This window comes from Geotrypetes seraphini, chromosome 5 (genome assembly GCF_902459505.1).
Source record: "Geotrypetes seraphini chromosome 5, aGeoSer1.1, whole genome shotgun sequence".
Taxonomy (NCBI): domain Eukaryota; kingdom Metazoa; phylum Chordata; class Amphibia; order Gymnophiona; family Dermophiidae; genus Geotrypetes; species Geotrypetes seraphini.
Window position 1 is genome coordinate 45,590,982 of NC_047088.1, and position 25,025 is coordinate 45,616,006.

The 25,025-nt window shown below is 39.4% G+C and overlaps 1 protein-coding gene across 11 annotated transcripts in view; it reads left to right on the forward strand.

The window, feature by feature from the left end:
* MBNL3 (muscleblind like splicing regulator 3) overlaps window positions 1-25,025 on the forward strand; it is a 293,323-nt gene that overhangs the window by 106,159 nt on the left and 162,139 nt on the right. For 10 of the 11 annotated variants that reach the window (XR_004539476.1, XR_004539477.1, XM_033944821.1 and 7 more), the window contains exon 2: window positions 19,797-20,749. The exons of the other annotated variant lie outside the window; for it this stretch is intronic. Coding sequence is in view for 8 of the 10 variants with exons in the window: in XM_033944821.1 (XP_033800712.1) it covers window positions 20,576-20,749 (174 nt within the window). In the remaining 2 variants the exon portion in view is untranslated. The remainder of the gene's footprint in view (window positions 1-19,796; window positions 20,750-25,025) is intronic. 11 annotated transcript variants of the gene reach the window in all.

Here is a 25,025-nt window from a genome sequence, read left to right on the forward strand (position 1 = left end):
CGGTCCATAGGTTGAAGAACACTGCCATAGACCATTTCTTACTACTTCAGAGGCTGCAATCTATTGGTATCACCGCAACAGCATTACAATGGTTCACATCATATTTTCAAAACCGAAACTACAAAGTCAGCTTTAACAAAACCACATCTTCCAGCATCTGTCAAACTTATTGATTTCCACAAGGTTCCATTCTCTTGCCACTCCTTTTTAACATCTTCATGGCCCCACTACTTACACTAGCTCAGGGGTAGGGAACTCCGGTCCTCGAGAGCCATATTCCAGTCGAGTTTTCAGGATTTCCCCAATGAATATGTATGAGATCTATTTGCATGCACTGCTTTCAATGCATATTCATTGGGGAAATCCTGAAAACCCGACTGGAATACGGCTCTCGAGGACCGGAGTTCCATACCCCTGCACTAGCTCAATCTGTTGGATTCACTGTATTCATATACGCTGATGACATCTAACTACTTCACCCCTTAAATCCAAAAGCCCCTGAAGAAATAGTACAAATCAATTCCAAACTCAATAAAATCATCTCTTGGCTCCAGCAAAACAAACTCGTGTTGAATATCTCCAAATCAAAGGGCATAATATTTCCAACGTCATCAGAAGAAAACATATTCCCAGCCATATGCATTGACTCTTCCCCAATTCAAATAGACACCAAAATCAAACTTCTGGGAATCATTCTTGATAAAGACCTTCACTTTCACCAACAAATCAGCGCAGTCTCTCAGAAATGCTTCTGTAAATTAAGACTCATTAGCTCCATCATCTTTTCTCTAGATCCCCCCCTCCATTACCATTCTGGTCAACTCTAGTTATTTCCCAGGGCATAGTTATATACCAGGGCATAACACAGAAAGAGATACGTCACTTTCAACTCTTACAAAATACTGCAGTTAAAGTAATCTACAGAGCAAAGAAATTTGACCATGTCACCCCTCTTCTCTACAAAGCCCATTGGCTACCCATTATTCATTGCCTAACCTATAAAATACCCCTTCTAACATTCAAAACCAAACATTCCAACTGCCCAGCTTTTATTGACAAACTTCTGATTCCATATGCTCCTTCCTGGACACTCCGATCCAATAATTAAGAGATAAATAAAATAGAATAGTGGTGTCAGCATTTTACTGCATATAATTTAAAACAGCATAAAATTGCCATTCGAATGACATCGTAACGCTAACACACGATAACGTTATAGATGTTACTAGGATGTCTATGCAATGCCTAAAAGGCGATTTTGCAAAGGACATCTAACAATATAGATGCACTTTGTGCGCGATTCTCTATAGTGCGTCTATGCATTAAAGAATCACGCTCAACGTTGTGCTCCTGGACGTCTAAATGACACCTAGCAATTTAGACGTCCTTTACAGAATTTGGCCCATACTGTCTAACATGGTTAATTATTGTGCACTAACACAGAGTTAACGGGGAGCAAATAGTGTCTCTTAACTAGGAGACAGTAGGTTCTCCTGCGTTAACTCTTAGCAGGTAGCGTTTGCTAGTAGCAACATTAATGCATGACCTGGAATAAAAACTAGAGGACCCCCCCCAAAAAAAAAGGTTCCGCACTGAATCTGTGTTCAGTAAAATCCTGTGTAAAACACGTTAAATCCAGATTCTGGCGCACTGTAATGAAAGGGCCTCTAAGTTAGGCATCAGCAGCCTTTGAAAATTAACCTCTGTGCCGTGAACTGTTCTAAGTTGCTTTGCATCACTTCATCTGTTTGCAGTTGAAACAGACACATTTCCACTGATTATCAGCATGTTGGCATCTGTCCCATTTTCCTTTGTGCAGTACCTTAAGGAGTTGCCATGCAGTCCTACGTATTCTGCCTGAGCTTCTTCATACTTGGGTTTGCTCATCACCTTCGTTTTGCTTGGAATCACTTAATGTTCATCAGCCTTTCATGTTTAGCCAAGGACATATAGTTTTCCTTTATATCTCCTCACTTCCACACTTTTTCTTCCTAATATTTTCTTTGTTAATTGATTTTGATAATGAACTTGAAACCAATAGATCTGAGTTTAAATTCTGTTTCTTAAAACAGTTCTCTCTTGTTGTCACAAGTATCCAGTTACTTTTGGGAGCAAAGACGTATCATTCATTCATATTATTTGTTGTAAAATACCCACACTTGCGGTACTTTATAAATTCCAAAAGCATAATAATTGCTCTATATGTTTTTGCCTCTCCATGTCTTTTGTATATTTTCTGTCTGTTCTGGTTTAATTTCTTCTTTTCATTTCTTTGCATTGATAATGTTTATTTTTTCCAACCTAACAAAAAGTAGGAAGGAGAAAGAGCAATTCTCTAGGCTGTGTTTTAGTGCAGTGCTTCTCAAACCTCTCATGGAGGCACAGCTTGCCATTTGCTTTTTTTTCCAGAATATCTACAATGATTATGCAAGAGATAGATCTACATATATAAATCTATTTTTGTGCTCACGCACCATATCCAGAGATGGTGTCATGTTCTAAGTCCAAAAACGGTAATGCGCTAGCCCTACATCCAGAGATGTAGTCATGCTCTAAGGCTAGAAATAGAAACACGTTTGATCCACATCCAGAGATGAGCTATGCCTTAGATTCATAGATGATAGTGCGCTCAAGTGCCCGAGACATCTACAGCCAGAAATGGAGAAATGCTCCACTACATGGTCACCAGTGCGCTCAAGAGAAGGAGCGAAGCTCAAATGCCAAAGATGGAACTCTATATACCCAGATATGAATGTACACTCAAGAATCAGAGATGGGGGAGAGCGCCACACTCTGAGATGAGACCATATCTGAGGCTCAGAGAAGGAGCGCTCAAAGTCCAGAGTTGAAGCTATGACCAAGTCCCATAATGGAGCTACTCAAGAGAACCAAAGAGAAAGACTGGGATGCAGGGAACATAAACAGGAGCCACAGAGAAACGCCATGCACCCCCCTGAGGAAGAATATGACAGGGCTGAGCAGCCATGAGCTAGACCTGCAAACTCGAAAATGACACAGGGATGGGTTCAAACCACAGAAAACTGCAGGAACATTGAGGGTATATTGAAACCCCTCATCTCAGTGTTAGGAATTATCAGGAAAGGAATGGAAAACAAAGATGAAAATGTTATAATACCCTTGTAATGCTCTATGGTATGGCCGCACTTTGAATACTCTGCAATTGTTTTCACTGTATCTCAAAAAAGATATAGTGGAATTAGAAAAGGCAGAGAGAAGGGCAATGAAAATGATAAAAAAGATAGGACAACTTCCCTTTGAGAAAAGGCTAAAGTGGCTAGGTCTCTGTAGCTTGGAGAAGAGACTGCTCAGGGGACATATGATGGAGGTCTATAAAATTCTGAGTGGAAAGGGTAGATGTGAATCACTTGTTTACTCTTTCCATAAATACTAGGACTAGGGGGCATACAATGAAGCTAAGTACAGTGTTTCTCTGCAAATTTGCGGTTCACAAATCGCGGACTCAATAATTTGCAGTATGCTCCGACTGCCTCTTCCTGTACTAAAGTCAGGCTACACCAATCAGGAGCTGTTAGGAAGAGCGGTTGGAGAATACTGCAAATGATTTTCTGTACCCGCCAGCACCCCAGCTGCCCTCTCCTGCCTTTTGACAGAAGCAAAACCGCATTTGCAGTTTTTTGAAATTCGTGGGAGTTCCTGGAACTGAACCCCCGCGAATTTCGGGGGAGTACTGTAGTAGATTTAAAATAAATGGAGAAAATATTTCTTTATTCATCGTGTAATGTAATTAAACTCTGCAATATTTTGCTGGAGAATAAGGTAAAATCAGTTAGCATAGCAGGGTTTAAAAAAAGGTTTGGATAATTTCCTAGGCCATTATTGAGATGGCTTGGGGAAATCCACTGCTTATTCCTAGGATAAGTAGCATAAAATATGTTTTACTCTTTGGGATCTTGACACTGTTGGAAACAGGATACTGTGCTAGATGGTTCTTTGGTCTGTCCCAGTATGGCTATTCTTAATGTTCTTTGAACCATTTCTAATTCTGCTATATCTTTTTTTTTTTTTTTTTTGAGAAACAGCAACCAGAACTGAATGCAATACTCAAGGTGAGGTCACACCATGGAGCAATACATTATAATATTCTTAATCTTATTTACCATCCCTTAGTATCCAGTGTTTCAGTTTTTGAAAATTAATTATCTGCTCTACATTGTTGGTCTATAGCTGTGTAAAACCTGGCCACATTCTTGCAGTGCTCTATGTTTTTTAGGTATACTGTTTAAGTAACATAGTATAATATAGTAGATGACAGCAGATAAAGACCCGAATGGTCCATCCAGTCTGCCCAAATTGATTCAATTTAAATTTTTTTTATTATTTTTCTTTTTAGCTATTTCTGGACAAAAATCCAAAGCTCTACCCGGTATGATGCTGATTGGATAGGTATATACTGTTTACGATGCTGATTTGGATCGTTTGGCCATTCTTTAATCCATCATACATTGTTTCTTCCTGTTATTTGCATTTTATATTTTATTCAATCAAGTAATGCATTTTTAATAGCTATTTTTGTAGAGTTATGTCCTTGAAGGTATCCCAGTTTTTGCCTTGCTATGTAATTAATATTGAATTCAGTTAAACAAACAGAAGAACGCCTCGCCTTTGAGAAAGGACAGTCAAGCAAAAAAGGCAAGGGTGGTGTCTTTTCAATCAATAATACAATGTATTGAATTCAGTTGAAATAATGGACTAGACTACTAAGGTTTTAAAAAATATATATTTTATATGTGTTGTAAAATATTCAAAATGGTGAAGCATCAGTGTAATGGGAAATTTAATAGGTATTGAAAATAATATACTGTATTTTAAAGTTGTTTCTTTATCTTTTTGGATACTGAGAAAATGCAACCAGACTTGACTGGTGATATCTTTTCATTTAGAGGAAAGTCATTAACTTCTTTTTGACTCAAAGAGGGTAGTTCTATGACAGTGCACTTACGTGTATGCTGTTGGGCATGAGCATTTATGCTAGCTATAGAGCTGATGTAATTGCTTGCGCCTAAATGCTGGACATACACATGTAACCTATGGTAAGTTTGAGTTCTGCCTATGCTGTGTCAGATACACAATATGTAGTGCTTCAGGGGAGTTTTGGCATTTATGTGCACTTATGCATAACTGGCATGTTAGCACCCACTTTATAGAATTAACCATAAACCCAATATGACTCTCAAAATTGTGCATGGAAATTTGGGTGCACACCCAAATTCTATGTGCAATATAATTGAATAATGAACCAGTTACCACCGCTAATTGACCACATATTGCTAGGCATATTCTATAAAGATGCATGCATAAATTCTAGTGCATGGTTCTGGGAAAGGGGTGTGGCTATGGGAGCAGCATGGGCAGATCATGGACATTCCAAAAGTTTGTGTGCACTGTTTCATAATATGCTTGATCCGTGTCTACTTTAGGTGCAGGAATTTACACAAGGTTTCAGTTAGTGTAAATCCTTGTGCCTAAAAGTTAGGTGTGAATTTTGGTACTAGGCACTGTTCTATAATAGGCACCCGACTCAGATCGCCATTTATAGAACAGTGCTTAGCACTTACTTGTTTTGGCACCATATGTAGAATTTGGCCCATCATGTCCAGTCTTCTTCGAGGTAGAGGTATGAGTTTCTGCTCCTTTGCTTCTCCTTCAGACTTCTTTTCTCTGAGAAACCCAGATGCACTCTCTCTCTATGACTCTAGCACTAAAACTTAAGGACATCCACTTCAAGTTGCAGGTACGAACATCAGAACTCCTTGAATTTCTCATGACCAACTTTATGTAGCGTGCTTAAGAGTTGGAACTGATGAAATATGAATGTGTTCAATTTATGCATATGCTGAAAATATTCTTTATGAACACCTATCAAGAGATGAGAGCATCTTCACCTTTTAAGATAAGTGATGATTGATATGTATGAAAGGACTGCTGGACTTTGAGGTTGGGACTATTTTTAGCTTATGTAACTCTTTTGATTAGTATTGCACTTACTATTATTTTTTTGTTGCCACAATATACCTTATGCACATGTGTAGATCCTGCTGAAGTTTATGATGGCAAAGAGTATTAATGAAGGCCTTATTTGGGACCATATTCATTAAAGTGACTCTGTTTATTATAGATTGAAATATCACAGTTTTAACTGAGGGCTCACACATTATTTATTGTAACAAACATATATATCAGTAGGAAATAGGGAATATCTTTGATGTTTAGTTTGACATTTTCTAACAATCTCATTGGTTGGATTATTTTTAAGAGAATATTTTTGGGTGGTATCATTCTTACTGACATGCCCTTTGAATCCAAATCCAGTTTCTGGTATGTCTTGCCATCGGCTACCTATCAATAAGACTTGAGGACATACATTTAAGGCAGCAGATATTAGCCTAGATCAGTGGTAGGCAAACTCATTAGTCAAAAGAGCCAAAGATCAGCAGTACAACGATTAAGATTTCTTTTGAGAGCCAAATTTCTTTTCAAAAACCATGTTTTTAGGAGTCGGTTTAAACTAGCTACTAACATTAAATAAAACCAGATATCATAATAATAATTTTTATTTATTGACAAAACAATCTTTTTCTACCTTTTGTAATTTCTGCTTTAATCATCTTGTCTTCACTCACTTCTTTCTAGCCAGCATCTATCTTCTCTCTATCTTCCATGCAGCATCATCCCCTTCCATGTCTGCCCTCTCTCTCTGCCCCTGCCATCCACTGTCTGCCCTCTCCCCATTCCATATGGCATCTTCCTTCTTTCTATGCTCCTTCCATAAACTGTCTATCTTGTGCCACGGTTTGGCCTAGATAGTGCTCACCAATCTTTCCACTGCTCTGACCCAATTCATCCAGTCAGAGAGTAGTGTGGACTAGTGCTGCCTGATTCGCTGATTTGAATTGATGAATCAATTTGAATCGATTCGTTGTCCGAAAAAAAATCAGACTCACCAATTGTGACTAATACCCCCCATCTCCCGGTGAGTCCTGACATACCTCCGAGGTCTCCTAAAGCAACGGTGGTGGCAATGGATGGTCAGCAACAGCATTGTTCTGATGGGGCTGCTTGCAGCTGCCCAACTGGGGCCTTCTCTTTGCCGTGTCACTGATGATGTCACTGTTGACGCAGCAGAGGGAAGCCTTAGTGGAACAAGCCGCGAGTAGCCCATTCAGAGAAATGCTGCTGCTGCTGCTGCTGCTTTGGGAGGCCTTGGAGGTATGTCGTGTCTCATGGAGGGAGAGTTGTTGGGGTGTTGCTGCACAGAGGAATGGGAAGGAGGGATAGAAAACTACTGCACAGTGGAATGGGAGGGTGGGAGGGATGGAAAGCTGCTACACAGGAGAATGGGTGGGACGGGGAGGAAAGCTACCACACATGGGGAGAGAGAGGAGGAATTGTTGGGGTGGGGGAGATGAAGGGAGAGAAGAGGTATAAAGGGGTGAGAGGGATAAATTCTGCTTATGGTGGAGGGGAGGGAGACATGCATGGAGAAGAGAGAGGGAAAATTGTTGTACATGGGTTAGAGCAGGGGTGGGCAAACATTTTGACTCGTGGGCCACAATGGGTTCTTAAATTTGACAGAGGGGCCGGACCGACAGTAGATGGATGTAGTGTTTGTGTGAACTAATATAAATTAAAGGTAGAAAAGCATGAAAAACATAAGGCTTATTGTACAAAATGAATGTACATGATCATCTCTCCCTTCCTCTCTTGCACCTTAATTCTTCCTCTTTCCTTTCTCTACCCCACATGTGCAGCATCTTTCCTCCCCTCTCACCCATCCCCTTGTGCCTTCCCTCTGCAGCATCTTTCTATCCCTCCATCCTTCCCAACCCCCTGTGCAGCAGAACCCTTGAGCACCCGCCTCCACTGCACAGCTGAACCCCCGCTGACCTTCCATCCTTCCCTCCCATCCGAACCCCACCGACCGTGAGCCCTACATACCTCCTTCCAGAGCAGCGTTGGCCGGCAGCACTCTAAACAGGCTGCTTCGTGGCCTTCTCTTGTTGGGGCTTTCAGTGTGCTGTGTTACTGATGACATCAGTGATGCGGCAAAGGGAATTCCCCGAGAGAAGGCCACGAAGCAGCCTGTTTAGAGTGCTGCTGGCCCGATCCTGCTCTGGAGGGGAGGTATGTAGGGCTCGCGGTCGGTAGGATTCGGATGGTCGGCGGGCTGGATTAAAAAGCTAAAACAGGCTGGATATGGCCCGTGGGCCGTAGTTTGCCCATGTCTGGGTTAAAGTCACAAAGAGCTGCAGTGGAAATCAGACCCAGTTCCCCAGGTTCTCAGGCCACTGCATTAACCACTAGATGACTCCATTCCATGCTCAGGAGGTGGACCTTGCAAAAATATATATTTGTTCCTAACTTTTAGCTCCTGCGCTAGAGGTTTTTAGCGTGGGCCAATGTGGTGAATGTTCTGTTGCTCATAAGATTTCTATGAGCATCAGACCACTTACCTTGCCAGCCCATGCTAAAAATCTCTAGTGCAACTTGATAAAAGAGGGGGATTAAAACAAAAAAACAATGTATATCTAAATGCTTTGCAATAAAATCTGATCTAATATATATTTTTACAATATTTATTTGATTTTATATGGCCATTTTCTAACCTGTCAACCATTAGATATTGAATTCTGTGAATGTTACCTAATATATTGTCATTCTACACAATGCTGTACATATGTAGGGAACATTGACAAAACAACAAATGTAAGTAAGACAAATGAGTGATAACATGGTTTGAGACAGCAGATACATGGGGACACTGAAGGTTGTAGCAGATATCATTTTGTGCTGATTGAGGTAAACAGAACAAGTCAACTTGGCTTTTGTCATGCTTTTGCCCAGCTAGCACAAAATGGCAATGCTTTTGCAAAAATGTGTTTTTCATAACTGACAAATAAAAGAATCTTGTTTTATATTTCTGCATCTTTTTGTATTTATTATATATCTATATCTTTCTGTGACTATGCAGCTAGGAAAGCAATAATTAGACCATTTTTTTTTAAAACCTCGGTTTACACACATAAAACAGTGATCTACTTAGTGTCGCTCCCTCTCCCCTCCTCCCCCACTTCTTGGAAAAGGTGAAAAAGATGGAGTTATCATGATCAGATAAGTACAGTAGTCAAAAACTGCTTCTTTAAATTACGAATGATAAGATCACTGGCAAAGGTACTAGAACCGGAGTCGCTTAATATATTAATACATTCTCTTATAATCTCAAAATTAGATTACTGTAACTCTCTATATAAAGGCATTTCACAAAAGAAACTAGATGACTCCAAATTATACAAAATACGGTGGTTAAAATCTTCACAAACTCAAGCACATATGACCACATTACGCCTCTCTTAAAAAATGCTCACTGGCTCCCAGTGTCCTATAAAATTACCTTTAAGCTGGCTCTCTTAACCTTTAAAATCCGTTAAACAAAACAACCTGCATTTCTCGGCTTGGGCAGGCAAGCAGGAGGCAGCAAAGGAGAAGGAGAGGCAAGAGAAGATAGAGAGGACAGCAGCACGACATAAACACGCTTGAGAAATGGGCTGTGACAGGGCAATTGAGGTTTAACGTGGATAAGTGTAAGGTGAACCAGAACGTACGCAGGTAAGGCTAGACTCGGGGCACTGGTCTTTGATCTAAGGGCCGCCGTGTGAGCTGATTGCTGGGCACGATGGACCACTGGTCTGACCCAGCAGCGGCAATTCTTATGTTCGATAAACTACTTATCCGGTACGCTCCCTCTAGGATATTAAGATCGACAATACCATTGACAATGGTATTGACAATCTTGTCAATACCATTTTTAAAAATTATTAATATAAGGCGCGCAGACACCTTCATGGTCACTGCCCCCCAAAAAGGAATCTTTTACCAGCCCATATTAGAGAAGAATCACCTTTAGAAAGATTCAAGGGCTCTTTGAAAAGTTTTCTTTTCAGAGATGCCATTGCGAACTGACCCACTTGTCTCCTAATCTTTATGCCACACAAGTCACAATATTGAAACTTGCATCTCGGGCTCCAATTGGCTAGATTTTTTTTTTTTTTTTTTTTTTTAACCCTATTCCCTACTGTTTTAGCCCTTTTTGTTCTTCTTTATTATAATAATTTGTAGTTCTTTCCCTCCTTCCCTGAGCCTCAAGTAAGTAATGTTGATGTCAGTTACCACATGTTCTTTTACCCCATTTTTATTATGGAAATCACTTAGAAATTTAATAAATGTTGTATCAAATTTTTTGATAAAACATGAAAGTTGATTTATTTCTCAGATTTTGCATGCCAGCTTACAGAACGTAGTTATTCAAAATGGTTTTCAAATACAAAAAAAGCTAGAAGAAAGAATCAAAACAAAAGGACAGAAAATAATAACATCAACAACTCTAAACAAATACCAATTTATACTATCAGAGCTAAATAATATAACATCAGATTAGGTATGATGGGGTATATGTCCCATCACAGGGAAAAGAATATCCCTGGGAGAATATTAAAGATTGAACTAGGCCAGTTACTGGGCAGACTTGTACGGTCTGTGTCTGTGTATGGCCGTTTGGAGGAGGATGGGCAGGGGAGGGCTTCAATGGCTGGGAGGGTGTAGATGGGCTGGAGTAAGTCTTAACAGAGATTTCGGCAGTTGGAACCCAAGCACAGTACCGGGTAAAGCTTTGGATTCTCGCCCAGAAATAGCTAAGAAGAAAAAAAAAAAAATAATAAATTTTAAATTGAATCAGGTTGGGCAGACTGGATGGACCATTCGGGTCTTTATCTGCCGTCATCTACTATGAGTACTATGAATTTCCCCAGGGAAAGGATGTACCAGAAAACAACCTGGATCCCCCTAACCCCCTTTGTAAAGTTAGGGTGACTAACAGAGACCCTGCCAGTGGGAGGTAGTAGTTTGACAGGGAAGGCTTTGTGGGAGGTGTCAGGTGTAAGCTATCCCTCAAATCCCTGGCAACAGAATTCCCTGTCAGGGTAATGCATCGCTCCATTTGTGAAGATCGTCTAAAACCACCCAAAAATCTTGTTGAGACCTAGGTTCGCTTCCCTCCTAGGCCCCCATTTGGGCCCCAAAAGGGCTTTTCCTCCTTCTGTCCTATGCAAATTAGTCTTTTCAGTTCATTTGTTGGGCACAGGGCCCTGACACCTCCCACAAAATCTGTTATTATTTATTAGAATTAGTCTTAACATTATTCCTTAAACTGGGTCACTTCACAACTATGACATTATTCACAGTTGCAGAATTGGCTGCAAATGCTCTGTAGGGATTTTATTTCTCTTTTCCTGGATTACCATTTAGAGAAAACTATTAGGCAACTAAAGGTAAGAGGCAATGCTTCTCTGGGCTTATTCCAGTCTAAGCCATTATGTATGTGTTGCTGTTACAAGCATAAATCATGGCAGCAGAGACTGTACTTGGAATATATTTAAGAAGGACACAACACGCCTCTGCCAAAATCCATTGTCCCATCAGCTGACCCATCTGCCATTTTCCACAAGTTTTTCTATTAGTTTTAGGTCTTTTAACTACCTGCATGTTTGAGGTATTAAGGTTAGATTACTGAAGTTTTTTTATTTGTGTGTCTGTGGGGAAAATCTGTAGTACAATAGAACCCTCTTCGTCATAGATGTGATTTGAGATTTGAAACAGTACCTGAAAATCAAACTTTCAGGAAGAACAAGTAATGACAGATTAGTATTTGAATTTGTGCAACTCCATCTCAATTAAGAAAGTTTGATGAATATAAACTCACATGGATATGAAGTCTGATTTTATTGATCATCCTGGTTTTTAACAGCATATTAGATTAATCTTCAGTCACATAGGTGAAAATTATAAACAGAAATATGTTGTTCACCAGTAATACAAGATTATAGCCACCCTATTCTAAGATCATATTTGTGCTATTGTGGTTTGAATTGGCATTTTGCGGTCTGAGGATCTACCTGTTTATAATATATCCAGTAGACTTAGTAGACAATGACAGGTTGTTCACCCTCTCCAGGGTAGGGAGAACGAGAGGGCACGCTCTAAAGTTGAAAGGGGATAAATTCCGTACAAACATAAGGAAGTTCTTCTTCACCCAGAGAGTGGTAGAAAACTGTAACACTCTTCTGGAGATTGTTACAGGGGAAAACACCCTCCAGGGATTCAAGACAAGGTTGGACAAGTTCCTGCTGAACAAGGACATACGCTGGTAGGGCTAGTCTCAGTTAGGGTGCTGGTCTTTGACCAGAGGGCTGCCTTGTGAGCGGACTGCTGGGCATGATGGACCACCGGTTTGACTCAGCAGCGTCAATTCTTATGTTCTTTATCTATTTGTTGTTTTGTATAATTTTGAAGGTTTAACTGACCCCTGATTCAGGCTGATTAGCTGAAACATGACCATGCCGAGTCCTTTTTGACTCCTTCACTCTATGACTTCAAATAAAACTCTAGTTATGAAGTAAGTTTGGGGTTGTGGAGCAGCAATTTAAGAACTTGGAAGCTCAAGTGTCATTATTACTAGTCTCCTTGGTATCTGTGATCAAACTGAGCATAAGTCTTCATCACAAGCTAGAGTCTATTGAGAATGTATTTAAATCTAAGAATTTTCCCAGACACATTTACTGTTTCCAGATAGTAGTGTGTATATATTTCAAGGAGGTCCTAGAATTTCCAGCGCTGAGACTATTTTTTAAATGTTACTCTGATTCCAAAAGTGTGATAGCTATTGAAATAGGCTGAAGGGAGGTTTGGTAACTTACCACTCCCCTTTTACCATTTTCCCTTCTCTGGAAAAGATTTGGTTCTATAGTAACATAGTAAATGATGGCAGATAAAGACCTGAATGGTACATCCAGTCTACCCATTAGTTGTTCTCATTAAAAATGCATGACTAATTCAAGACCTTAAGAAAAAGCTATGTTCAGAACAGTGACACAAATTATCCTCATGGCATAGGATTCAGTTGGTTTCTGTGGTGAGTGGTGCCCAGTAAGGACCAGTTTGAGTGAGTATGAGGTCATTGGTGGGTCTAACTGTCCTGTGTTCTCCAGATATTCAGGAAAACTTCATGAAAGTTATTTCAATAACTGAAACAAAATAATTCCGTGGTGCATCCTCACCTTGTATATTGTGCACAGTTTTGGTTGCTGTAACTCAAAAAAGATATAATAGAATTAGAAAAGGTTCAAAGAAGAGCAACCAGGGTTTCATGTTGGACAAGTTCATGCTAAACTGGTGAGACTGGACTCATTTGGAGCACTGGTCTTGACCTTGGGGCTGCCGCGTGAGCAGACTGCTGGGCAGGATGGACCATTGGTCTGACCCAGCAGCGGCAATTCTTATGTTTTAACCAAAATGATGAAGGGGATGGAACTCCTCTCGTATGAAGAAAGACTAAAGAGTTTGGGGCTCTCAGCTTGGAAAAGAGATGTTTAAGGGGGTGATATGATTTGAGGTCTACAAAATCCTGAGTGGTGTAGAATGGATAATAATGAATCAATTTTCCACCCACACTCAATGAAATTGCATGGAAATGCTTTAAAAAAAATAGAAGGAAATATTTTTTCACTCAAAGAATAGTTAAGCTCTAGGACTCATTACCTGAGGAGGTGATTACAGCAGTTGGTGTAGCTAGGTTTAAGAAAGGTTTGGACAAGTTCTTGGAGGAAAAGTCCATAGTCTGCTATTAAAACAGACATGGAGGAAGCCACTGCTTGCCCTGGATCGGTAGCATGAAATGTTGCTACTATTTGGTTTTCTACCAGGTACTATGACTTAGATCGGCTACTATTGGAAACAGGAAACTTGGCTAGATGGACCATTGGTCTGACCCAGTATGACTGTTCTTATGTGCTACTTAATTGTTCCACCATTTGTGACATATCAACTATTTACTTGCCATGTCAATTTTAAGAGTATTGCCTAAGACATGGAGAGCACATTCTTTTTACAGTTTGCAAAAAAATATAATAGGACTATTGTTTCCACTGGAACAGTTCACATTTGAATTTGATATGGCTTACAATTAATGTTGTAATTTCAATTCCTTGGGTACATTTCCCAAAAGAACTCAGCCCCACCCGTGCTCCAACTTGTGCTGACTGGCTTTTAGGAGCTCCACCCAGCTTGATGGAAATACCTTTCTGGGTTGGGCGGGGTAGACAGAGACACGCTGACTGCAACTAATCAGAACAACTGAAGATTAAATCCCAAGAATTCCCAACTCCCAACTTTAGTCTCTTGAGAACTGACGCTCTTAAGACTGTTTTCCACTCTCTGCTGCAAGTCACCCTTGCACATAGAGAGTTCTAAGAGCATCAGTTGTTCCCAGACCATCCCACTAATGCGCTGCAATACGCTTGTCTTTTGCACCTGTGTTTCATGAATTTACTGCAGTTTGTCTTGGTTTCATTCATTCAGAATGTGGCTTGTTATATGCATGTGGTGGCAAGGCACATTGCTAGCAACTAATCAGGCTCTACCGTTGCTTGATAAAAGGAGCCCTTAGTGACTTTCTTCTATTAGCTCATCTTTGGAAAAGTCCACCGTAGTGAAGTGTGGTTAGTTTGTTTTCATAGTACTTCACTTTGCCTTTATGTTGTTGAAAAACATTTCTGAAAGCTGACATTTTAAAATAAATTCATAATAAAAAACTTTTTTCTATTTTTTGTTGTCTTAGCGGTTTATTTTTCCATTCACTTACCATAGGCCCCAGAGTTTCTTTTCTTTGGTTTTTTGTAACTGTCTTCCCAGGATTGCCTGTCTGTTTTACATTTTGTCCCAATCGTTTCTGTCCATCATCTGTCCCCTCTGTCTCTTTCCTGAGCTGCTCTCCTCTGTGTCCCTCTCCATTCCCCTGCATCCATCATCCCTTTTTCAGAATCACCCCTTTTCAAGCAATTGTCCCTGTGTCTAGCAATCCTTATTTGCTCCTGTATCAATGCTTTCTCTCCCCATCAAGAATTCTTCTCAATGTTGTCCTCTGAGGGACTTCAATATGTTTCTATGCCTTTCAGTGTGCATGATTTTCCACCCCTGAGCCAGCCTCTCTCCAATACCCCCTCATCTTCATCTCTCACTCTCCCCTATCCCCTCCCAAGCCAGAATCACAATAAAGAGACAACTGACAACCAGTGAAGTACAGATGTCTAAGTTTCCAGAATGGTCCACATACATATCTGGGCTCTAAAATACCAACTCACACGTGTAAGTGTCGGCCCTTAGATTTGTATATTGCCGAGCTGCCTCTGTTGTTTTAGACATTGATAGATAAATATATAAAATGGTTTCTCCCACTGCACATGGCCAGCACATACTTGTGAATTTTTGCATGTTTTTTTAAAGGACAGTTCCTTTTCTAATATACTGATGAATTTACGTGTGCTCGGAACTTGGATGACTCAACTCCAGTTTCTGTAGTCTGTCTAAATTGAGCCCATGTGCCACTTTCATTTTACTGAACAATCGTTTCCATTAATTTAGTGGGAGAGGGCTCCTGTAGAATTTGCCGGAATCCACAGGGAAAATCTGAAAACAGGCAGGTGCTGTGCCAATGTTGGTAGCAGATCAGAGACCATACTCTTCTTATTCTGTAACAAGGCGCTTAAATTTATGCACCAACTTTATAGAATACTGCCATCCACGTGAGTAAGCATACACTGACATGCGTACATGGCCGTATAGCACCTAAACCCTATTTTAGAATTGTGCACTAAACTGCCGTAGTGTGAAATTGTCACATGGGCAGCGTGACCATCACACGTAACTTACAGATTGCTATCAGTTATACATGTAACTGCTGAATTTAGGTGCTAAGCTAATCAGTAGACTAATATCCCAATATCACATTTCCACAGCCTTCAATCCAGTCGTATTTTCAATTCAATAGTGATAATTTTTTTTTTATCAATAGAATCCTCAGACGGCTATAAGGGTATATATGACGCCTGCAATCAAAGCCCTTATCTTCATTGATCCATATTTATCTTAATTATCAAAAATTTAATTTATACCATGATTTATATATTATTATTTTGCCACTTGCCTTTTTTGGAATCAGTTTCACCCTTCCCAATGTGAATTCGCCTTTCAAAACTTTCTTCTTCAGAGTCAAGGTGAGTATCAGCGTGAGTTCCGTTTCGGCAGCTTTCACGGTTTCAGCAATATGGCCTGGAAACCACAGAAGCCGCCAAAATGGAACTCCCAGTAAAGATAAGGGCTGTGATTGCAGGCGTCATATACCCTGACAGCCGTCTGAGGATCCTATCAATAAAAAAAAAAATTATCACTGTTGAATGACAATAGAGTATCTTCTTCCATTATTTCTATTTTCTATTTCTTTGATTTTTGATCTTGGAAATGTATTATATGTTGTTATTACTTATTTTTAGTTTATCAGATACTTTAGCTAGATTGTGAGCCTTCAGGACAGATAGGGTAGTTTTTCTCAAGTACGGTACCTAATTTCATTTTAGTTTGATACATTGTAAACCGCTGAGGTCAGTAAAATGCAGGAGCGGTATATCAAATCTTAAATAAACATAAACCTAATTTTGGCACCCAGTTATAGAATTGCCCCATATCAAAATTACATAGCAACCTGGATCTTATTTGTTCTTATGCAATCGTATTTCACTGTGCGCTTGTTAATAAGTCAGCCTCCACCTCAGACTTACTTTATACAAGTAACTCAAGTTTTACCGTGTGGTAAATCTTCCAGAGAGGTAATTGTGTTAGTGTGTAACAGGAAAAATGACAGAGGTGGTGGCATCTTATAGAGTGAGTAACTGAGATAAGTGTGTATGACTCCTGCAAGCAGAAACTGGTTGATTTAAAAGCACAATTGGATGAATGAAATCATGTTCTTGAAAGGCTTGAACTTGTGTCTTTATTGTAATCTAGACATCTGTTACAGACTTCATACAACTGTAGGTTAACAAAAGGTTGAGTAAGACACTTTGAGAGTGTGCTGCAGGGCCAAAACCTCCTGCGTCACATCTTCAAATACAGCGGAAAACAAGATGGTGGTAGTGTTTGATCTAACTAAACTAAGAGAGATTTTGGAGCCAAAATATTGAGGGACATGCATTTTATTTAATAATCTTTTTATTGCAATCAAGGACAAATACAACAACCACACAAAGACAAAAAATATTCTGTAACAATAACCCTTACCCATCCCATCCTCAAATCCCCATCCGTACAGGACCACTCTGCCCTTCGGCCCCTCTCCCCCCCTCCAACCCTCCCATCCCACAGAAACATAGTAGGCAACCCAAGTATATATTCTAGAAATCACAAATCACCAAGTCATAGATTGTTCAGAATCTGACTGCGGCTTCTCAGAGTCAGGACATTCAGATAAAGAATCCACACTTGAAGGAAAGTTTTACGTCTATTCTGGGAACCAGCTACAGCTCTCGCCTCCCAATACCACACAGAGGGAGGCTGGTCAGGCAACCAATGGTTCATAATACATTTCTTCCCTACAACAAACAATTTTTCCCGACCTGGATGCATATTTAACAAAGTAAAATGACAAAATAACATACCAGGCGCCGAGAGAGAGACGGCTGTGTTCAAAGTTGTACCCAAAAAAGAAGCCACCTCCCTCCAGAAATCCTGCACATAGGAGTTCACAGACCTTGCACATAGGAGTTCACAGCTGAATGACATTTGATACAAAGCTGTGTGTCTATACACCCCCATATGATAAGCCTGGCTCTGGGGGACATAAGCCCTCAACATAGTACGGTAATGATACTCTTGTAATTCTGCACTTCCCACCGCCCCCGGTACACCCTTAAGTGCCCTCATCAGTACAGGCAGCATTACAAAAATTAAATAGTTCAATGTCTAATAGATGCTGGCATTGTAAGCTTGAAGTAGGGACTTTGGATCATCTTTTATTTTTCTGTCCCTATATATTAGCCTTTTGGAATTCGATCTGGGATCAAATAAATTCTTTATTAGATAATCCTATAGCATTAACTTATTATACTGTGATATTTGGCATATCTATGAGGAAAAAGAGTCAGATATCGGCAAGTAATAACAAACTTTTATTGATTATGACAGGAGTTGCCATGCAACATATTACTACAAATTGGAAAGATCACACAAGACTTAATTTTAATTTCTGGTGGAATTCACTATGTCACATATATAGAATGGAACGTTCAATAGCAATACAAAATGGAAATTATAAAAGGTTTAATGAAATATGGGGGCCATTGACATTGTTTTGTAATGAATAAACACCATTTTATTAACATTATTTATGATTGGAAGGGAAAGGGGAGGGTTTATATAAATGAAAAAAAATAAATAAATAAAAATGTAAAAAAAAGAAATATGACAAAGATTGATTCAATTAAATAATTGTATGGAAAGGGAGGGGGGAAGAAGGGTTTAGATATATATACCTTTGTTATGATCTTGATAGATTTATCAAGTGATGTTAGTAAATCTATGTATTACTTATATTGTACACTTGTTGAAAGTTTAAAAATGAATAAAGAATTATAAAAAAAAAAAAATAATTTCCAATTGAGATTCCTCTACCAATGCTGAATTGCCCCAGAGAAAGAGGGACATGCATGAAGTGTAAGCTGCCAGTGGATGTACACAGGTGAGGGAGTGGTGCACTAACTCCATCACATATCTGTCCAGTCCTGGGATCACACACGTAGGACAGCAGTAGTTCCTGACAACACCCTGCCTAGTTTAAGAGTTGAAACAGGGTCACAGACCCATTAGGTGTTCTCTTTTGCTTTATTACTTAGTAATATTTTAATAGGACACCCAAAAGTGATTTTATATTTTTCATTTTTAGTAACCCAGGCACTGTCATTGCACCACACCCTCCTTTACATTGCTGTGCTGAGAGGGTGGCATATGGCCATCAACAACTTTTTAAGAATAGCTTCTCTGCACGCACACACACAAACAAATATATATATGTATCTCCCCTTCCCCTCCCACATGCACTCACATTCAGTCTTTCTCTCACATACCCCTACACCCTTGCACAGCAACATATTGATACATACAAACAGCCAGGCAAGCACATATACATAAACACAGACATACATGCACCCACTCACCACACCCCCATAAAGATGCACAGGGTTACCATGTGGCTCCAGAAAAAGAAGGACGGATTTTTCTTCTACTGAAAGCAATGGAAGTAAGAAGGACAGACGTTGGGCTTTACTTTTTATTGAAAGCAATGGAAGTAAAACCCGGATGTCTCAATCCATCCTCCTTTTTCTGGAGCCATATGGTAACCCTATATGCATAATCATACACACACTCCCCCCACCTCACCATACACGCCCACCGCTCATACACTTGCATGTTTGTAAATCGTAAATCAAGACAGCTGCTTTTAAAGAGGAAACCTGCCTAAGCCCAGTAAAATCTAAAATGCACCAGGGACTGTCGTGTCAGACTAAGGCATCATTTTTTTTTTTCTGTACAGTGAGCACAAAATTGAATGCCAGAATTGATCAATATGAGAGAATAGCTTGTATTGGGTAGCTGCCCAGAGCTCTGCTGCAACAGTAAATGTAATTGGCTGCTTCCTCCTACCATGCGCAGCTTCGTGTGGGAAATGCCCTTTTCATCTACAATGGCTGACTGCACTATGCCGCACTGTTGCTGTCTAGAGGTTTCCTGTTTTAAACTAATATAGTTGCTTTTCAGAGCAGTATGAAGAAAGGAAGGTTGTTCTGCTGTAGCTGATTTTATTTCTCTTTTCCCTGCAGGTTGCTGAAAAGTGCCTTTTCTGAAGCCACCGTTGCTTGGATTTCTGCCTAGGGCTGCCTCTCTTTTTTTTTTTTTTTTTTTTCTTTCTTTTTTGGAATTTGGCATTGCTTACAGTTCATACTCCAACGGCATCTCGTCTGTATTTTTTCTTTTCCACTCAGCTTGCTCTGCCAATTTCCCCAAGTACGTAACAAAGCTTTTCTTTTTCATGAATTAGTGCATCCATTGCTCATTTTAACGCTCTTGAAACCTAATTTTTAGTACATAAGAAATAAAAAGGAGACTAAAAAGTTTTGTTTTTTTTTCCTTTTCTGGAAGAACAAGACCATTCCATAAATTGTAACACTGACAGTGCGGCTCTATATGCTTTTTTTTTTTTTTTTTGCAAGAATAATTGAAACCATTTACTGGAGAGCACAGAATCCTTTTGAAAGTCTGCCAGCAATTTTCAAGTAACTTCGGCAGTGGCACAAAATCTAACACTTATATTTCAACTTCTACAATTGCACTTTTAGGAGCAGGCCTCTAAATCTAATTTTCAGTTATTCTGATAATATTTCTATTTTATGATTGGCTTTGTGTTTAGTTCTTGTTTAAACAGACACAGTTTGACTTAAATGAAAACCTCAAGTGCTGACAAATAGAAATTTTACCAAAGCAACAAGTTAATTATTTTATCACTTTTAACTTGAATTCACTTTTTTACCCTTTTTTTAAAGCGGTCATATCATCCTTAAAAATAAAGGTGTGATTGCTTGAATTATAAATTCTTTTTAATATGGCTGTTAATGTTTCCCTGGTTCGTGATACAAAATGGCTGACTTTGGAAGTATGTAGAGAATTTCAGAGAGGTACTTGTTCGCGATCTGATGCGGAATGCAAGTTTGCCCATCCATCACGGAGTTGCCACGTGGAAAATGGTCGTGTTATTGCCTGCTTTGACTCTCTGAAGGTAAGGGCAATCTCATTTATGCACTGGGTTTCTACCTTGGTAATTATTTTTCAGACACTTGTCGACTTAATGAAAGAACAAGTTCATTGTGTTGACAGTGTGTAGAATTTAGATTCTGATCCACTAGTCTAGAATGGCCTTGATCAACTAGATTTGTGAACTGCAAAAGTGTATCCGTCCAGAATAACTTAAGAGATCCCCTGAACAGGTATCATAGTGTTGTGTAGTGGCTCTGAAAGTAGGGTGGTGGGTATTTCATAGAGGAGAGCAAGCTCTACTTTATTTAGGTCATTTGTAAACACATTTATTTATTATTAAAACATTTTTTAACCCACATTATCTGATGGTTCTAAGCGGGATACATTTGAAAAATAACTTGCATAATAAAATCATACACACATTTATACTTTAAATGTACAAATGGGTAATACTACAACTTGGCAGTACTTAGTAGGCAACCCACACTGAGCACTAATTCTGTAACAACTCCTTGGAGCCAAAGTTCTGTCCTGGAATAAATCATAACTCACCACTGGTGGGACAAACATTTATGTGCCAGTAGCTACACGAGCCATACACCTGGTGTAACTACTTGTGCATAAATGTGGTAAAGGCATGTGTACCTTACAGTATTCTGTGAGATTCTTGCTTAACTTGGTGCCCTGCACTTAGTTCAATAGCACTTATTCACAAGTTCATGGAATTGTGCTTGGTGCAAATTTTCTCAGCGTTGACACATGCAAGGGGCATGGAAGTGCTGTTGCCTCGTTGCAGAACTGTCCTTACAGAGTCTCTTAGCACCATAAATCTGTGATATGGATTAAGGCCTTGAAAGAAAAGTAGGTTTATATGGTGCAAGTTACCAAATATGAAAGAGATATGGCAGTTCAGACACTCAATACTGGTGTCTAATGTCAGCTTGGATGACTACCGAATGCCGTTTGAGATAAATTTATACCAGTATGGGCATGAGCGGCAGCTCTTTGTTTTTAGCTAGCTTCATGCAGGCGTTTCAGTAATTGCATTTGGCATGGATGTGTTGTGTTTGTGAAAGGAGGCCTCTGCATTTTGAGGCACTCACTTCTATATGGCTTTTTCCTTCTTACACGTAAAAAGCCATGCATTGGATATGACCATGCACATTGTACAAACTGAACAGACTTGGGGAAAAGTGAAACATTAGTCTTTGTGATGCATTGCTTAGACATATCCTCATACAAAGCAAACAAATAGCATGTTTTCCCTCATTTTACATTTGCAATTCAATTAGCCTTTCTTTAATAATAACCTCACCAAAATCTTTCTAGAAACAGATGATTTTGTCATGATCTATGTTTCTGTCAGAGAGACCTGCCTTTTTAACTTCATAATTACAAACATTTACACAGAATCTGTTATCAGGGAAATATGAATATTATATCATTTAAACTACATGTTGATTTATCTAATGACAGTGATTCAGTAATTTTATATGGAACCAGATCTATTAATTTGTCTCTGTTCAATGCTTAGTGAATATAGGGCTTTTTATTTTGAATTATTTTCACATGTACATACCAGGAGAAATAATTTGCCAGGTCATTTTTCTTTGCTTCATTATTTTTTTGACAAAGAGCTAAATTAATTAGAATAAAAGTCAACTTTCCTATGGTATAATCTTTTTATTTCTGTTTTAGTTTGGGCAACATGGACCTGATAGAGAGCTTTATGTTTCACTATGCTTTAATGCAGCTGTGGGCAATCTCGGTTCTTGAGGACTGCAGCCCAGTCAAGTTTTCAGTGTATGCAAATAGATCTCATGCATATGCATTGGAGAAATCCTGAAACGATTTTCATACTACAGTTGGTTGATAAAAGTATAATAAAAATGATCTTAGCAAACTGCTAGATTAGAGCTTTTGTGATCAGCAAATAATTTTTTTTTAAATTTTAACTTTTTATTGGTTTTCAAATAGAATAAACAGAACAAATAACACAATAAGTACAGCTTCCATACTGATACAAATACTAACAGCAACATAATTCCACATTGGCATACAACAACATCTTCTTTCCCCTCCCATAAAACCCCCCTCCCCCCCTTCTGCAAATAACATATATCAGGATCATACAGTCTCCATTAGTCCAAATATGCAATTTCTGAGTAATAACAGTCCAGGTTTTGAGGGATTGCAAATAATATCCCCGGTGTTTGGCCACATAAATTTCCATTTTCTCCATCAAGACTAATTTCACATTCCATTCGCTCAAAGTGGGAACCAGAGACTTTCCAGTAAGCTACGATAAGGCATTTAATGGCCGCTAAACCCATACGCAAAACTTGGGTTTGCCATGTAGTCTCACAGATATTTGACATCCCAGTAAACATGCTTGGGGAGTAACAGGAACAGTAATCCCCAACATTAATGACAAAGACCTCATCACAGCCCGCCAACAAGGGACTATCACTGGGCACTCCCGCCAGGTATGTAGAAAGGTGCCCACTGCTGCATGACACCGCCAACATATAGCCGACGATTGAGGATACATCCTATGGAGTCTCTCTGGGGTATAATACCACCTACCTTATAAGCATTCTCCTGTATAAGAGCACAGGTTTACCCACCTCCCCACAAATATGTTCCCATTCTTTAGCTGTAAATGAACATTGTAAGTCTCTCCCAATGACTTTGAAAACCAAATTTCGGTATCACCCTTCCCTTTAAATACTGATAAATTATAGAGATAGGCCTAGGCACTCTCGATCAGCAAATAATTTAGAAAAGCAACTTTATTTTTCTACTTATGAAATTTTTAACCCTCTGCCTGTGAAAATGTAAATATTTTTTTTAAAAAAGGGCCACCATTCTGTTTACTTCATTCTATAATGTTAACCTCTTCTCTAGCAGTATCTTCAGTAAACTGTGTCCCTGTGAGAAAGAGAAATACATTCTTAACCGCAGTGAAAGGCGAAGGCATCTGGAAAACAGAAATTCTCCATTTAGTTACTGAAAAGTGCCAGACTGTGATATACTGAGAAACTGATTTAATTGAGTGACAAACACCCTCCTAAGCTTCATCAAAGAAAAAGCAACTCCCTCTGTCTTAGGGAAAATAATTCAGCTGAAACAGAATACATATATTGATGTTATTAATAACTAGGGTTACCCGATTTTCTGTTTGGAAAATCCGGACACCCTAGGCCTGCCCCATCACACCCCCCAATCCCGCCCTAGCCCCGCCCCCACTGCCTAATTTCGTCGAGAAGAATGGCATCCGCACATTCACAGATGTGATGCGATGACCGCACGCGCGTATGCCGTTCTGCCCAACAGCAATTTTAGAAGCTTTTCCCAAAACCCGGACAAAGCGCCAGGTTTTGAAAAGCTGTCCTGACCCCTGGACATGTCCTCAAAAGGAGGACATGTCCGTGGAAATCCGAATGGCTGGTAACCCTATTAATAACACATCTGCGAGTTTAGAAAATTCTCTCCATTTATAATGGCTTTCAGTTTCACTTCATATCTCCACGAGGGATAGGGTAGATTTCTTGCTGACACGCAGAGTGGTACAGTTCTTGCCTTTACTCTTGGTTGAGTTCCGTTCCATTTCAGTAGGTTATGCAGTGAGGTGGGTGCTCCGAACATGTTTTACTTGGCTTGGGTGCAACCTGTATTTGCTTTAGACACAGAAGGTCTACTAATGCTGTACAGTAAAAGGAGACAGGAGCCAAAGATGATGGGGTAACAGCTGCTGGAAAAGTGTTGCTTGAAAGATTTTTGCTAAAGACTATTCTGTGCCTCAGGCTCCTATGGGTATTAAGAATGGTCTAGCTAAACATTCACAGAAGATATTAAATTAGATATGCGCTAGAAATTAGAAAATTGCTCACTTGTGGCATCTGCTCCAGAAGGCAATCTTTGCATGCTGAGAGACAGCAAAGTACAATTTAAGAAGGGATTTTCCTTGACTTATTTATTACATTTTTTAATTTCCCTTCTGTCTGGTTGATTGCATGATAATGTTTTTTATAACTAGGGGATTTTCAAAAGGAGTTGTATGTTTATCAGTGACCAGTAAGGTCCAGATTCTATAAATGGCACCTCCATGAGGCATCTTAATTGGCGCCTAACGACGCTTAACTTTGGAATCGACATGCAACTTTAAAAAAAAAAAAAATTGGTGTGGTAATTGACTGCACTAGTTATCAAAATTTTTTTTTAATTAACAGGAGTTTGGTGCCGAACTCTTAAGGCTCCTAGTGACGCCTAAATGGAGGTGCCTTCTAATGCTTAAA